Below are 18,335 nucleotides of genomic sequence, written 5' to 3' on the forward strand. Positions count from 1 at the left end.
CAGTAGCTCGGTACGGACTTTTGTTGAAGTTTCGAGAACATACCTTCACCGAGGAGTCAAGCAGTATATTGCTCCCTCCTACGTGTATCTCGCGAAGAGACCATGAGGATAAAATCAGAGAGATTAGAGCCCACACAGAGGCATACCGACAATCTTTCTTTCCACGAACAATACGAGACTGGAATAGAAGGGAGAACCGATAGAGGTACTCAGGGTACCCTCCGCCACACACCGCCATGTGGCTTGCGGAGTATGGATGTAGATGTAGATGTAGATACGGCTCTTCACGATAAATTTGACCATAAATCATATAACGAAATATTGGTATCCTGGTAAATTTCCATTAGAATTAAAATTCCCATCAAAGAATACATTTCAGAAACGCTAGCAGGAGATACGGTTTTCTTTCAGCTTCTTCATTTGTATGGTCAACAATTTTCTGCACTATTCGAGGAGTGAATATTTTTTTGAATGATCCACATATACCTGTTACTTTCCCCGCAGTAATTATTCCCTGATATTCACGGAATATGTTGGCAAAATATCTTTTACAATGGCTCGGAGCTTGTGAAATATACACTCTACCAGAACTTGTATTTGTTGGAGCGCTACCAACATGGTTTGTTCCTTATTTTTCCTTCAATTATTCATTTGAATTCTCTTCTACTTCTGTGTGAACCGTCTCAAAATCACTAAATCTGATAATTCGTTGTCTATCAAAAGTTCAGCAAGAATTTCTGCGTAGTTCAAGCCTCTATAATTCATTTTGGAAAATCTGCTTTAGAAGAAAGGTGTTTGCTCTACTGTAACAGACTATTACTAATAATAATGGTTAGTAATCAACAATGAAAATGAAACTCGATAATTAGACTCTCAACAAGGCACTGTAAACTCACATTCGAGGTTGCCAAATGAAATTTAATAAACGAAAAATGTACGGGCAATTTTTATCCGTGCTTAGTGGTTGTAGAGTTGATAATAAAATTATGGTCGCATGTAGTGTCAACCCATGTCAAAATGTGCCCTTTGCCATAAATGTTCTATTTCTTATTTGTTATTTTTGAAATTTTTAACCAGATAAATGTACAGTATAGTACTTTATAAGGTGAAAGACATAGAAAAGGCCCATAAACCGAGAAGGATATTTGTTATGTTTTTTTAGTAAAAGAAAAATTTACGGCAATTTTTGCCTGTGCTTGGTAGTTGTAGGGCTAGTGGAAGATGCTATGCCATCGAAGAAGACATAAAATGTGAAGAGATGCTTGTGGTCCGCAGTAATGTTCACGTAGTTTACAGCTGTCTGTCCGAAGCCCATGTTCAAAATACGTACGAAATAGCATTGTATATGTTATTAAGAAGTAGATGCAATATTCCTTCGGACATATACGTATAATACAGGCACTGCTATTTCGCATTTATTCGCTAATACCAGACCATAGACTCTGAATAAATATGTCCTCCCTGTCCGGTAATATACATTACGTACGAATGCAGATACACTGTGGTGACCATTTTTCCACTTAGTTACACACTTAATATCATTTTCACGTCCATATGTGCACCACGTAATAGTGAAAAAAGCAGATAAACTTTATAAAACTGAAATATGAACGTGAAAATGATAATAAGTGTGTAACTAAGTGAGAAAACGGTCACCACAGCGTAACTATAATAACGATGCTTCAGCTTTATGTATGTACAGATATATTTTCGACCAATGCTGCCTTGCCACTTACAATTGTCCCACTTGTATCTGTTTAGTCACTAGCAAATATTTGCTTGTATTTACACAGTGATCTCCAGCATATACACATGTACATGAATGTATAAAGACCTGAAGATGGGCGCAAGCCCGAAACCGGTCGTGTGACAAATAAATAATCTTTTATTGTGACTGGTAGCGGAAATTTTTCTACACCCTATTTTGACCAACTGTTTAATAGCGTGTTGGTCCACTTTTTAAACACAGTACAGAAGCGATTCTGCTTGGCACGAATTATACAAGTCGTTCACAGAATTCCAGAAGTATGTCGCATCAGATGTCTACTCAAAGGTCGCTAAATTTCCGCAAATTACGGGACGGTGGTTTTTGAGCACCCAGCTGTCGCCCGATGTGTGTTCCATTGGGTACTGATCAGGAGCATTTGCTAGCTAAGGCATCAGTGTGAGTTCACTGCCATGTTCCTCAAATCACTGCCTCACAATTATGGCCTTGTGTCGCGGAGAGTTATCCTTCTGGAAGACGTCACCGCCGTCAGAGAAGACTTCAACCGTGAAGGGGTGCACGTGGTCCGCAACAATGTCCACGTAGTTCACTACTGCCGTGGTGGCTTTGATCACTACCATAGGTCTGATAGAAGCCCAAATTAATGTACCCCACAGCATAGCTCTGCTCTCCGGCCTGCATCTGTGGCACAGTGCTCGTTTCTAGCAGCTACTCGACTGGATGACGGTAAGTAAAGACCCATCAACCTGGTGTAACAATAAATGTGATTCATTCGACAGGCAACACCTTTCTATTGATCCACGCTGAAAACTCACTGGAGCTGTGCCCACTGCAATTGTAATTAACGATGTCACTGGGTCAACACAGGAACACGTAGGGGTCGTGTGATGTGGAGCGCCATGTTGAACGATAGCCTTTGAGTAGAGCGCTCCGAAATATTGTGCCCGCATCAGCATTGTGATCTGTCGTCATACCTCCCACGGATCGCTGCCTATCTTGTATCATTGTATCACACAATAGGGGTTCCTTCGACCTCTACGTTTTGTATTGACACGTAGGCGACCAGTACTTTACGGCCTACGCGTTATTCCACTATCCTTCAACCACTTTCCACAGGTGCTCACGACAGTAGCACGCAAGCAGCCACCAGCTTCGCCGTTTCAGAGATTCTCTTTTCCAGCCACAGCGTCGCAACAATGTGCTCTTTATCAAAATCTCTTATATCAGTGGATTTCCGCATTTGCGGCCCGTATCTTAGCTATAATGACTGCCTATTCAGCTCTCTTCCGCTTACATTCTTTCCTTACTACGTCACGTGTCAGCAACACCACAAGGAGGTACCGTATTCAGCCTCACGGTGGGCAATGCTCATAATGTTTTAGCTCACCAGTGCGTTATTAAAGAACCCTCTGTTTTATTAAATTTTAAGTCTGTTTCACAGTCTTTATGACAATTCGTTTTAAGGTTATAGTTCCCCCGTTGAGATATACGAGTGCTAATTTTTTTAAGGGGCCGTTATCTGGCGAAAAGGAAACCACTGTGAAAACCAACAATGTTTGACCTGCAACATTTATCACACCCTCCAGCTATCTATACATAGTCGCCATTCCGACTTCTAAGTTTGTCGTAGCGTTCTACCAATTTTCCAACACTCACGTCATGGAAGGCAGCTGCCTGTGCTTTCCGCCCAGTTCTCTACGATAGTCTGCAGCTTGTTGTTTGGGTTAAATTGTTGTCCTCATAGCAGAGTTTCCTGTGAGCAAAGAGACGAAAATCAGATGGAGCCAAGTCCGGGCTCTATGGCGGGTGATCGAACACTTCCCACCAAAAATGCTGCAGGAGCGTCCTTGTTGCAGCTGCAGTGTGCGGCCAAGCATTGTCATGAAGAAGGGCAATGACTGTTGACAGCATTCCTGCCCTTCGTACAATATTTTCTCGACTCGTCTGCTCCACCTGCTGAACGAAATCATCTGTTGACACTCGCTTCCTACTCTGACCGCCTGCATCATGGACGTCTGTACGAACTGCTTCAGAGTTAGTGCACCATTGCCGCACTTTACTGTCACACATGACAGTTACGTTATGTGGTCTGCATGAAATGAGGCGGAACCCCTCAACATGAAGAACTCGGATGACAGCACGCACTTCCCGCTTAGTGCGAGATTATTGTCCTAAGAATCTCTAAGTGCTTAGAGTGCACTCAGAACTGAAAAGTGTGCTGTGACGGGCATACTAGAAACACTGCGCATCTCATCTGCGGAAGAGCTTCTCCGTTCTATCACTGTGGATTAAATCATCGATTGATCGGATCTTGGAAAAAAATCGCCTTCGTATGTATATATCCCGTGACACTGTGTAAATATATAAGTTATTAACTATCAATTTTAATGATATCTGTGACGATACTGACACCACTGAAAACACTGTAGCTCAGAGAATCTTCTGATAAATTCTGTTATGAGCTATGGCCAGATGATAGAACAGTACGGAAACAAATAAGTAAACTTCGGTGTCCTTTGTTTGTGTAACATAATTAAAATATTAAAAGGCTACATACAAGTTAATATAATTTATTATTCTTTACAAAAATTATCATTTCTTACAAAACTAATAGTTATTGTACTATTACTATCAGAAATATGGCATTCTTGATGAACATTACCTCTATAATCAAAATCTGTATCTTTACCAGAAGCAGATTTACTTCTTGCATGGAAAATTTGTACAAAACTAGTTTATAAATGTACAAAATAAATTAATATAAATTATAGTCAGCATGAATTTTGGTGTATATTTTTTCAGCGGTTCCAAATTACGTACTTATACATAGAGACTGGCTGGGTAGATATAAGTGGTTGTAAATGTAAATTATGCAGTTGGCAAATAACGTACTTCGTAGCAAGTAATTGGCCGAATAATAATCTCACACTACTAATAGTATGCTCTAAAGAAAAACACTGTAAAACAAAGCTTGTAATTTCAACTATTCAGTCCATTTGTTCTTAAAGATATTTTTCAAATGATATTACTTTGCATACAAAATAATAAATTCCATTAATTCAAAAGCTGGTGCTTGCACTACACATGGTTTTCTGCAAAAATAGGTAGAGTCTGTTTGCTCCTGCGTCCCCTTTTGACGAATGTTGATCTAGCTCGAGATGACCGTATAAATGTGGTGTAACAACCAAGAATAAGAAATTGTTGAAATTTTCTTTATCAGAAATATTACTAAGTCCGGTGATACCTCACCAGGTAATTTAAGCAAATATTGAAAAATGGACGTTCGTTAGAAGATCAAAGAGACAGCACTAGTTTGTGAACCGAACAGAACTCCACGAACACACCAGAATAGGTCTGCAACTCTGTCACTAGAATTGTCTGTTTTTCCCTTTCATAGCGTTATTTATCTTTGGTGTGATCAGGAGTAATGAATCCTGCACTAATAATTCAGAAGGCACACGGGGTATGAAGTTAGCGAAGTACAGCGTAAAACGAAATAATTCAGAAAACCAAAAGTGAGAAGTAGTACAGTATAACCAGAAGTAGCAATGTACGTTGTTTCACTCACTGTCAATTTTTTTCTTTGTTCTACTCTGCATTACCAGAACTACATGTACGTTACCAACATAAAATTCATGGTGATTTTATTATTTACATGATACCAATGAACATCCTGAAATGCATGTATAAAAGTTGCAAATATTAAATAATATCATTTTTTTTTAAATCTGCTGAAACTTTACAGTGAACCTTTTGAACAGATTCCAAGGCTACTTCATTTAACGTAAGAACTGATAACATCGTTCACAATTGTTGGAATGTACACGATCAAGCTCGTGAAAAGAACGTCTCTTAAGCCTAAGTATGAAGTCAAATAGTTCTTCATATGTGTGCTGTTCGCAGAATTGATACATGAAGTTTCAGAAGCTTTGTACATTCGATTCACCTTTTCTCGAAGTAGTAGTTCATAGTCCAGCGCACGTTGTTCTTGTATAACGCTGTAAAAGTTATTATACTATGAAAATTATTGTGTAACTGCAGTTTTAAGTTGTCCTGTAATCACTTCAGGCAAATAACTTTTATGAAAGTTATAGAACAAAGCACAAATTTCAGTTTCTCTGAGAAATATCCCTTCCACGAAGAAACCACCGTCACTTGCATTTAAACAGTTCATTGCACATAACCATGAAAGACATGTCTCTTGTCTCTGTTAGTGCTGCTTGTGCTGTTTCTTGTACGTGCGTCGGTAGAAAGAACCAAAGAGGTAGAGGAAGTACAAAGCATTGACTCCCAGCAGCACGACGATGGCTTTGGGGTAATTGCAGTCGTAGATGAGCAGCTGCATGTTGTGCAGGAATACGATAACAAACTGCACCTGTAACAAGGGGAGACAACATTTAAATGCGTGAACTCTACAAAGTCTACATTATTAATTCTTAACAACGTAACTAATAAACTGTAGCAGCTGGCTGTCAGCATTGTTACTGAAAATGAACGCTAGGAAAAAAAATTACCTGGTAGATTATCAGTAGCAATAAATATAATTCCCAATGATTCTGCATAAGCTTATGTAGTATAATTCTACAACTACTCTTCTGTTGAGGACACTGACAGTCCTACATCGAATTCCACTCTTATTCTTTGGGACGATGAATTTTAGAATGGAAACCTAAACTAGTTTATACAGAAGGTGACGCTGCTTTTAGAACTTAAGGTAGATGTACTCCACATGGTCAGTGTCTTATACAGAGTGGTGCAGCTGCTTTAAAATCTAATTTTATGCTGTCCGATGATTCATGATATGGCCCCTCTTCGCAGAGCAAGGCAGTAGAAATCGTTAGTGACGCTCTGAATTGAATATTGCAAACAGAAAGAACTTCTAAAATGACCATGATGCAAACAACACGTAAATTACAACACTAAGGGCACAGAGAGACTAGAAGGAGGTTCTATATAGCCACTAAATGTCCAACTGAAGCAGGATTCGTACCATCTAATTTAGCACGGACGTGGTGGAAGATTGGATTTATATATATACACACTCCTGGAAATGGAAAAAAGAACACATTGACACCGGTGTGTCAGACCCACCATACTTGCTCCGGACACTGCGAGAGGGCTGTACAAGCAATGATCACACGCACGGCACAGCGGACACACCAGGAACCGCGGTGTTGGCCGTCGAATGGCGCTAGCTGCGCAGCATTTGTGCACCGCCGCCGTCAGTGTCAGCCAGTTTGCCGTGGCATACGGAGCTCCATCGCAGTCTTTAACACTGGTAGCATGCCGCGACAGCGTGGACGTGAACCGTATGTGCAGTTGACGGACTTTGAGCGAGGGCGTATAGTGGGCATGCGGGAGGCCGGGTGGACGTACCGCCGAATTGCTCAACACGTGGGGCGTGAGGTCTCCACAGTACATCGATGTTGTCGCCAGTGGTCGGCGGAAGGTGCACGTGCCCGTCGACCTGGGACCGGACCGCAGCGACGCACGGATGCACGCCAAGACCGTAGGATCCTACGCAGTGCCGTAGGGGACCGCACCGCCACTTCCCAGCAAATTAGGGACTCTGTTGCTCCTGGGGTATCGGCGAGGACCATTCGCAACCGTCTCCATGAAGCTGGGCTACGGTCCCGCACACCGTTAGGCCGTCTTCCGCTCACGCCCCAACATCGTGCAGCCCGCCTCCAGTGGTGTCGCGACAGGCGTGAATGGAGGGACGAATGGAGACGTGTCGTCTTCAGCGATGAGAGTCGCTTCTGCCTTGGTGCCAATGATGGTCGTATGCGTGTTTGGCGCCGTGTAGGTGAGCGCCACAATCAGGACTGCATACGACCGAGGCACACAGGGCCAACACCCGGCATCATGGTGTGGGGAGCGATCTCCTACACTGGCCGTACACCACTGGTGATCGTCGAGGGGACACTGAATAGTGCACGGTACATCCAAACCGTCATCGAACCCATCGTTCTACCATTCCTAGACCGGCAAGGGAACTTGCTGTTCCAACAGGACAATGCACGTCCGCATGTATCCCGTGCCACCCAACGTGCTCTAGAAGGTGTAAGTCAACTACCCTGGCCAGCAAGATCTCCGGATCTGTCCCCCATTGAGCATGTTTGGGACTGGATGAAGCGTCGTCTCACGCGGTCTGCACGTCCAGCACGAACGCTGGTCCAACTGAGGCGCCAGGTGGAAATGGCATGGCACGCCGTTCCACAGGACTACATCCAGCATCTCTACGATCGTCTCCATGGGAGAATAGCAGCCTGCATTGCTGCGAAAGGTGGATATACACTGTACTAGAGCCGACATTGTGCATGCTCTGTTGCCTGTATCTATGTGCCTGTGGTTCTGTCAGTGTGATCATGTGATGTATCTGACCCCAGGACTGTGTCAATAAAGTTTCCCCTTCCTGGGACAATGAATTCACGGTGTTCTTATTTCAATTTCCAGGAGTGTATATATATAGTATTTTTTCTTATATACCTTTTGGTATTGTCTATTATGGACGCGCTTAGGTTACAAGATTACATACCCGATTCCAAAGAACGGTCATACTATATGAAGCTTGGCTAGAATAGGGTGACGATATTACGATCCGTGGCTAAGAAACTTCTCACGCATTGCTCTATTCACTACGTCGTTCAGTGAAGCACATTTCGAAATGATTACTTCCGTAGTCGATATAAAGCTATGTAAAGCATTTTAGTCGCAGTTTGGAACAATACAACCTCAACGACTTGACAGACTGTCTGACTTCGAGGTTAAGAGTTGTCTAAGACAATCAGGATTCGCTGTCTCCTTTGTCCACACAATCTGTTTTGAACAACACTATAGGAAAAGTTTGGTGGTGTAATATCAGCTCAGGCAACGGTTCATCTCTTTCCTTTGCCTTCGTCGTGATACACGGCATGAATATGGTCATAAACGGATTCCACCGTGTGTGGTCGAACGCCATCATGTTGAAAACACAGCCTGCAGTGGTTCAACACTGGCCCTTCATCAACTATGGAAATTCGTTTTGGAGGAAGTGAGAGTAGGGCTCCCGTCAAATTACTACCAAGCAATTGGGACCGCTGAGATAACTGATGGCGAGTCCAATCAATATGTTTATGACCCACTGTGATGTACACTCTGGAGGTTATCCACACGCAGTATCTGTTGTGATGATTAACAACTCGGTTGGCTTAAATAGTTATTAGTCGGGAAATTGGATATATGTGCTACGGAGGCTACGTGGTATTGTCCACATTGTGTAAGATTCTCCGACTAAGCCACGTATCAAAATCGTAACCTTCGATGTCTTGATATATGAAACCGACGGGCGTGCAGCATCACAGTATAAGAGACTCCCGTGCTGTGTTGTCAGTCTATATGCTGATGTGTGGGCTATGTCGAATTGCGCCAAACACAAGCCGTTATTTTGACTGACAAACTGTTGTTTGATCGGTTGCAAGCCGTACCCTTCCCTGTTACGCACTTACATACAGGCGTCGTTTACACTGAGACGACAACTTTCTGTCCGGATGGCGTTCGTGATACAACCGTTGAACCTCTAATTACATTCCTCTCGGTTCTCAATAACACAGTAATATATCAACGTACTTCATTCACCTTTCTCGCATAAACTGTGGGCTATGATATCAATAAAAGAATAAATATCATGCAGCTAAGTGCGTAGCATCAATCTAGTGTAATCATTTAAACTGCAAATCCTTAGTCTTTCGTTTCCTTAAAAAAATTGTAAATGACTACACGCTCTGCATTAACATGCATAAGATTTTTCTGCACACTCTACATCATTTTCGCTATGTCCAAGTGTGATGAAAATGACATTACAGTGGTCGACATTTTTCCAGAATATACTGTTATTTTTGCTGCTTTGTGAGAAGCAACTGCAGCTATAAACATATTAATCATATCTGATCATTTTGTGTGTTCATTTGTGTTTTCAATATTTAGCTAACAATGTCGTGCTCTTCTCTAGCCAGTAAAAGGCAAGTTCTCATATTTTCCAAAAATCATTGTGCCGTCCCAGCGACAATTGTGTCGTAAAAAAGAAAAAGAAAAACTTGGAACGAGAAGCGTATCTCGCGACGAAATAAATGTATACGAACCTTGTGTGTTTCACCGACCGCATAGGTGGCGTAAAATTTTCCTGTTTTATAGCAAACATCAAATTTAATCTGAGTGTCAAGGAGTAAACTCCTTAAATGTAATGACTGCTATGCAATTAATAAGGGAGAAGAACGCTCCTAGATTGTTCTTCTCTCCCTCTCTCTTCGCTTGTTTCTAGTAATACGAAGCAGACATATTGTACCACGAAGGTTAGTGGTTGTTAATATAGTACGTTAAAGTTTATATGTGAGTTATTTCGATGTACAGTGAGCCCTCTGTCATGTTCCTTGCATTGAATTAATTTTTCTCAAGACGTTTACAGCTCCACAATTTTAGCGGCCTCCGTTTCAATGCACACCATTACGCGTCAACCTATAAAGCGAAATCATAGCGGAAGCGCAGAGATCGCCCGCTTTAACATTTAACAAACATTTTTTTTTCTTCACAGCAATGAGCCGCAATGGAGAGCAACATTAGTTTTAAGATTTTACTTTTTAGCATACGTCGAGAGCCATGATTTGACTACCACAGGCTGAATATGATTGTAAGAGGAATATTCTTCGAGTATTGTGTGGGTTCACAATAATTTCAGTATTTGAGCCCATGCTCTTAAAGTACAAATACGCAAAGGTTAATTATAGTATTGTTATATTTTCATTTTCAAGTTATATTCTTGGAAGTAAATCAGTCCATTATGTTTGATGATTTTACTGCCCCGCTGCGAGTTACGTAAAAGTAAAACCAATTTTGAAATAATTTTCTGAAATAGTTAAATAACTCAGTCAAAAATCAAAGTGTATACTTAAATCTCTTTGAATTATAGACTTCAAGTAAAAATCATTTAACAATTCTTGCATATTGGACCACACGCTTATATTCATGCGTGTTTTTAAGGACATCAAACAAATGAGAAAAACATAAATAAATAAATAAATATACTCCTCTCGAAGGGCCACTTCATCATCACGACGCAATACCTGTATGTCACTGAATTAAAATTACCAGTTTCCGTCAAACAGACCATCCTAAAGTATATTTTAAATCTGAAGACTGTCCGTTGTCTCACTAAAACTCGTAATTATAATGAAGTGACGTACTGCTGTTGTGTCCATCCATAATTTTTCAGAAATATGTAAAAGCTGTAAATCACAGACTCCTTGATAATATGTCCTTATATTATTCTGGGCTAAGGTAACGGACCTATGCTTACTACAATTATTGGCTAAAAGCATGGGTTGCACAAGACGAGACTGAAAGGGTCATTCTGAATAGTACGGCAGTAGGATGATTTACAGACGGTAGAAAATTTCCTTTTTATTACACGAAGAGCGGAACTAAGCTCAGGCTATATTAACTGAACTGAGCTAAAAATGTGTTTCATGTCATTACATGGAAGTTCTTCCAGTACCTCGACAAAACAGAGCAACTACCCCACTCAAAAAAGATCTATCACATCGCATTCATCTAATAATTTATACTTCACTTATTTATTTTACTTTTAAAGGAACAGTTACTTACTTATAAATAAAATACAGCTATCTGCAGCGACGTCGGAAGCTTAACGTCATTTTCACAAATGAACATTTTGTAAATATGTACTGCTTTATGCGTTCAGAATTTATTGCCTACAAATCTCCTTCATTAAATGAGTCATTTGATATTTTCAATTAAAATTAACTTCATATTCATGCAAGAAATGTGAAAATGCTTTACTAAAATTTTCCATAAAGTCAAGGCGCACGATTTTAGGAAGAAATTGATCGTTGTGTCGAAGGTTTATATGAAAATATCATACGATGTCTGATTTCAGCTACTTTTATAAACTATTAACAGGGTAGGTACAAGCTATTTACAATGTCTGAAGTCGTTGCTGGTAAAAAACATAGTCATATTAGGGGCAGCAATTAATATCTCTGTCAGATTAAAATGAATCTTTTGTCAATAACTAAGAGTTATAAATTGTTAAATGATTTACATTTTTTGTGTTGTTTAGCAAGCGAGATGAAGTCTACAAAGTTATTACGCCTTAAAGAAGCTGTGGGAAGCGGAACGGCAGAGCGAGTGGCTGCGAGGTTGCGGTGTGTATTTCGTGTTGGTGCTTTGACTTCCCTCTGCCAGATTCATCCTGGTGTCTCCCAGGTGCACTCAAATTGCTGCAGTAATAAGTTTCTGGAAATTAGTTTCTCTCTGGAAGTTACAAGCCTACCGCGGAGACGTGCTCACCACAATATTTCCGTTCTCGCGCGAGAGGTCACGAGAGGGGAAAAATAGGCTTTACCGTCAACCCCATCTAAAGCAAGATGAAACTTTTATTCGCACCTCGGTTTATTAGCCGAAAATTTGCAGGCAGAGGCGAGAGAAACAGCACTTCGTTTGTACTTGTATTTCATTATTCAACTAATTACATATTGTATACTATGTAGTACGAGAAAGTAACCTGAAAAATAATTTTAAACACATGAATTTATTTAAATTTAATGAAATAAAAGGAATGGATCTATTATGATGAAAGCAATATAGGTGCACTGAAGTGAGATGATATCTCAGCACAAGTATTGAAAGAGCGATATAACGAAAAGGACTTGACAGTTGACAATTTATGCCAAACAAGGACACAAAACCAGTGTAAATTTCCGATTGACACGACTTATTTAACGTTAACTCTATTACATCTATTGGTGTGGATGAATGGAAGCTAAGCTCTCCCATTCTGGGGGACAAAATAAATGTTTTACTCTGATTTTTGCAAGAGTGTCGTTAAGTTGCAATGTATAATCTTCAGTATCACGGCTTCCCATAATGGTGTGGGTTAGCCATCTGTATTTCAGATAATCGCTGATGCTATTCACGTCTCACTATAGGAAGCAGAACGTTTCTTGTGCGACCAATTTCAACTTTAAAAACAATTTCTCATACAAGAGGCAACACTTGTGAAACAATAATGTATTGGGGATTATAGCCTATTTCAATTATACATTTCTTGTGCGTAATCGTCCGTGATTTTAGTTTGAAAATATATTGCGACAGAAAGAAAGATTAAGAGGTAACCGTTGCAGAGATGAGAGAACACTAACACTTGATGGTTTATACTGAAAGGTTACATTAAAAAGATCACCTATTTTATAAATAGCATCCCCTCCCTCCCAAATAGCGAGCTGGCGAGCAAAAGGAAATTAACACTGCAAAGAAATGCAATGATGTGTCGTATAGCATATATGTCGTTCATCTGCTCTCCCTAACTGATTATGCTTTGCATACCTGTTTAATATTATCGTCTCATACAGTCGAGATAACTAGTTAAAGTAAGCAACTTCCATTTCCACAGCCGGGGTTAGTTGCACTAGTGACTCATATACGTAAATATCTAACTTTGAGACCGTAATTTATGACGGCACATGTCAACATATGCTTTAGGTTATGTCTCACACTCCTCACCTTCTATCTACTTGAAAACACTAAAAATCGTCATTGTAAGAAAAGTTAACTATTCCCCATGAAAGGCAAAGTGTACATCGAAAAACTACTTTCGGCCGATTTTTTTTGTAATTCATGTAGTCTGTTGGTTTATGTAATTGTCTAGCAATATGTAATAGCTACAGAAATAGCGAAACACATTGCGCAATCATGGATCACGATTCTAACGTCAGAAAAGAAAGCTAGTATGCATATTGAAGCGTGTCCACATAAAATATCACGCTTCTACAATTATTAACGGCTAATATACAAGTACGAATAAAATGGTTCACAATATATAAAACCGATTTGTCGGTTTAAATATGCTATTTATGTCATGCTTAAAAAAGCAGTAATTTCTGGTAAGTCTAGTTTCTGTATTACAGTTCTTTCTTTATAAAATACTTCGATATTTGTAAACAAATAGCAGTACCCGAGTAATTTAACTGCTATTTTGTTGTAATAGCCACGTGCAAACCCACCATCAGTTACGTGGCAGTCAGAACTAAATATGTCTATGATACTAGTCATAGTTCACGTTTGTGTTACTTAGTGAAAGTGATTTCTATGAAGGCAGAACCTTAATAATGCGAAAATGGTTGTACAACACTTGTGAAACAATAATGTATTGGGGATTATAGCCTATTTCAATTATACATTTCTTGTGCGTAATCGTCCGTGATTTTAGTTTGAAAATATATTGCGACAGAAAGAAAGATTAAGAGGTAACCGTTGCAGAGATGAGAGAACACTAACACTCTGGGTGACAGATGAATAATATCTTTGTTGGCAATTGAGGAATGAAAATTATACGGCAAAAATTACAGAAATATGTTACAAGTTGGTTACCTATTGACGAAAATTTGATTAAAGTAAACATTACTTTATATGGCCACAAAATTGCTGTAACAGGAGTCTATGCAATAAGTTAATATGAACCAAATCGTAACAAAGATGTCTTTAACAAACTGGATGACGTAGAGGAGAGGAAAATAGGAAATAAAATAAAAATATTTGCTGGAGATTTCAGTAGAAGAACAAGGAAACAAGTGAGAAATAAAGTCGTAGGACCATATGGAGAAAATGCAGTAAATGATAATGACATGAAATTAGTTAACGCACCTGATTAAATTGTCTATAAATTCGAAATGGTTTTTGTCTGCATTAAGATAGTCATAAATATACGCGCCTTCAGAATACACTTCAATTAAAATCATTAATCGATTACACAATAATTAGGCAAAAAACAGCCTTAAAAACACACGACATCAGAGAATACAGAAGAGTGATCCATAGTAAGCATCAAATTGTATTTACAGGTGTATATATGACAAGTAAAGAAGAGATTGTTAATAATGATGAAGACTTCAAAACTGAAACAAAGCTTCTAAAGTATATTGTAAATAGCCTAAAGAATGAAAGTACAATATTTATTCAGAGAAAGATTAGAGAAAGATTAACTCGAACAAAAATTTAATAGTCCACAAACAGAATATAAATACATTGTTAAATGTTTACATATGAAGCCAAAGAAGCTCTAGACAAAGCAGTTAATTGCAAGAGAACAAAATCATTATGTTATTACGATTCAAATATAGAGAAAGAAGTTACAAGTATAGAAATAAAAATATTTAAAATGGTTAAAAATACAAAATATTCAGGACAAACTAGAATCAATCGTGCAAAAAACGAAAACTAGAAAAATGGCAAACAAAGTGAGACTTGTGAATAGGCTTAAAAGAAAAGTGGACCTTTTTGGGGGAAGAAGCAGCTCAGAAGCATGGAGGATATTGATAATCTTGATGAAATTTCTAAAGAAACACGAAATTAATTGTGTTAGTTTAAGAGTTGGGAAATTTTTTTGGGAATTATTGACAGAAAATAGGGAAGAACTTTTTGGATACAATTAATAACGAAACAGAGATAACAGAAAATAATGAAAGCTTTTCTTTGAACACAAAAACAGTAAAAGATTTAATAAAAACTTCAAAGAATGGGAAGCTATAGGAACTGAAGGAACACTAACTGAACTGTTGAAATATGGCATTGATAAATTATGTGATGTTTGAGAAACATTTTTGAAAAATGTTTAAATGGTGAAGCTGTCCCAAAAGACTGTAAGGTACGATTTATGCAGTTTGTAAGTAAAGAAAAAGAATATGAATAAGACTCACAGAGGAATAACGGTGACAAATACATTTAGCAGAATTTATGGTAGAATTATTAAGCATTCTTAAATGAGGAATTTAAGGAAATGGAGGCTGAAGAACAAGTTGACTTCAGGGCAGGAAAATCAACTGTACACTGTATACTTTGTTTGCAAAAACATACTTGACAAAGTTTTCGAAATCAGCCCTTTCACTTGGTATTTGTAGACATAGAAAAAGGCTATGACAATATACCTTCATGCATATGGGGAAAAGCTTTAAAATAATATAATATTAATACTATGATAGATAAAAGCAATCCAGAACATTTATGGACACTACTGTTGTCAGGGGCGCAGCGCATTACCTACAATTTATAAAATAGATACAGAAAAAGAGTTTGGAAATTTGGAAGAAAAAAATATAGGAACATGCGAATCACAATACGTTATAGTACTATGTATCCTATATATTCCCTACAATTTGTTAATGACCAGCTAATTTTGTTACAAGTCGAAGACGACGTTGAATTAATTGACAATAAGAAATGGGATCATTAGGTCAACATTAATAAAACAAAGTATATGGTAAAAGGAAGATCAGATCAAGATATTATACTGGAACAAGGGATGGAAAAGATTACTCATGCTGAAGATTACAAATATCTGTGAGTAAAACTCATACAAGATGGTAAACAAGATAAGGAAATTAATTGAAGAACTAATGCAGAGAAGTTTACTATCGTAACATTAAATTTTATTGTACTCGATTAACAGATTAGAAAGAAAAGAAAAATCTTCAAAGCAATTATTAGAAGCATTATGACATATGAACCAGAAGTATGGAGAGTTAAATCCCAATGAACGAGTAGACTGATGGAAACTGAGATGGATTATAGGAGACAGTCTGAAACGATACGCAGGAGACAAAGGGTCAGAAATGAAATCAGGACTCTCACAAGATCGATTATTGATTTTGTGGAAGAAAGATATGGTGCAGACATACGAAAAGGATGTCAGAGGAGAGACTACTACGATGGGTCATGGAATTTGAACCACCAAGAAGGAAGGAAATGGGGGAACCCACCATCCACATGGATACAAGGAATTCAGACATTAATTAGAAGAAAATTTATGGACACACACGGGTACAAATGGAGAATTAAAATTAAATTTGACATATAATCTTGGGTTATCGGGAAATTTAAATACATTGTAAAACTTGGAGTAACAATAATCTTTGCTGGGGAACTCTCCTGGAGAGATATCAGGAAACAGTGAAAATCTAAATCACAACGGCCGGACGAGGATGAAATAAGGCTCCTCGTGAATGAAGACTGTTTTATCTTAAGTATACAGGGTGTATTCCTGATTACGTACTATCAAGGACGATAGATAAGCACAAACCTAGTGAAACAAGAACGATATGGGATGCTTGTACCAACAGACGAAGATTCCAATGATACTTTTGAGTATCTATCACCAAACATTTTCAGTTAACACGTGCCCAGGCATAATTAACCGTTACTCGACACACAAGGTAGATGGAGCGATGTTCATTATACTCCGGAGGTAACAATTCTTTGAATCTTAAAAAAACGTTCACATCGTTGTTGGTCACATCAAGGCCCATCATGATATATGATCGTGTCGCTTTGTACAAGATGTACTCTACCTGCCTCAGTGCGATTGGCTAATCTGATCCTGGTCTGTTGTTTTCGTAGAGTATTTAAGACCCCTGTCAAGACTTTTTCTTGCCTGCGACCTTGACAAGGATTCAAGAATTAACCCAATGTAGCAGACCGTCTATGGCTAGCCAGACTGAATCACACATGCGATTACCACGGTTTCGGTCCTTTGAAAAAGGCCTTAAGGAATCGACGATTCCTGTCGGACAATGATATGCAGCAGGCAGTTACGGACTTCTTCGCGCAGCAGGACACGGTGGTTTACCAAACGAGTATCCCCACCCTGGTGCGTCGGTGGGGTGACTACCTCAATGCTCACGGAGATTTTACCTGACTGGCATGCTGATTCTTGACTGTACGGCCTCCGAACGGAAACCTGTTTATCATTCCTTATACAATGTTTACATGGAATATGCTAGTGTAAGTTCAAATGGCTCTGAGCACTATGGGACTCAACTGCTGAGGTCATTAGTCCCCTAGAACTTAGAACTAGTTAAACCTAACTAACCTAAGGACATCACAAACATCCATGCCCGAGGCAGGATTCGAACCTGCGACCGTAGCGGTCATGCGGTTCCAGACTGCAGCGCCTTTAACCGCACGGCCACTGCTAGTGTAAGTACGGCATATTTTTTTTGTCTCATCGTTACAGGATGTGGGATAGGTCACAGTTCAAGAACTGGAGAAGCTTGTTCTGGACCTTCGTAAATATTTCGTAGTGTCTTGAAGCTATTTTTAAGAAGTTATTTACAAGTTACTATATGCGGATATTTATTGTGACCAGACTTACATAACGCTCTTCGGTAAACTACAAACGAAATATCGTCGGAAGAGAGCACTGCAGTTTATTAATTACGTGTTGCGCTGATCGTTATACGTCTTGCCACACTCTCAACGTATGTCTGCTATCTAGGCTCTTCGTCTAAAGTCACGGAAACAATACCGAGTCGTTTCTGTGGCTTCAGCCAGAGATGCGAGAAACAATGTATTACATCCCCTCCGCTGGTGTTTGGACTGTCCGAATTTCCAGTTACAGATTTCTATTCTGCACCTAGACTTTTTTCTTCCAGCATTTATCCGCCCTATGGCGGGGCCCGCTAATTCTTGATTTGCCTACTGTCTGATTTAATTCTGTGGCCGAATGTATTTCGTGTCATCTCGGATCGCAGGTAAATCAAGAGAAGATATCTTTTACTCCACC

The 18,335-nt window shown here is 39.2% G+C and overlaps 1 protein-coding gene across 1 annotated transcript in view; it reads right to left on the reverse strand.

The window, feature by feature from the left end:
• Positions 1-4,372: 4,372 nt before the first annotated feature.
• The window catches only part of LOC126249661 (elongation of very long chain fatty acids protein AAEL008004-like), a 156,162-nt gene continuing 142,199 nt past the window's right edge, over positions 4,373-18,335 (reverse strand). Inside the window, exon 8 of the mRNA XM_049951341.1 lies at positions 4,373-6,101. Within this exon, the coding sequence (XP_049807298.1) occupies positions 5,937-6,101 (165 nt within the window). The 3' untranslated portion in view covers positions 4,373-5,936. The remainder of the gene's footprint in view (positions 6,102-18,335) is intronic.

Source organism: Schistocerca nitens, chromosome 3 (assembly GCF_023898315.1).
Source record: "Schistocerca nitens isolate TAMUIC-IGC-003100 chromosome 3, iqSchNite1.1, whole genome shotgun sequence".
Lineage (NCBI taxonomy): Eukaryota > Metazoa > Arthropoda > Insecta > Orthoptera > Acrididae > Schistocerca > Schistocerca nitens.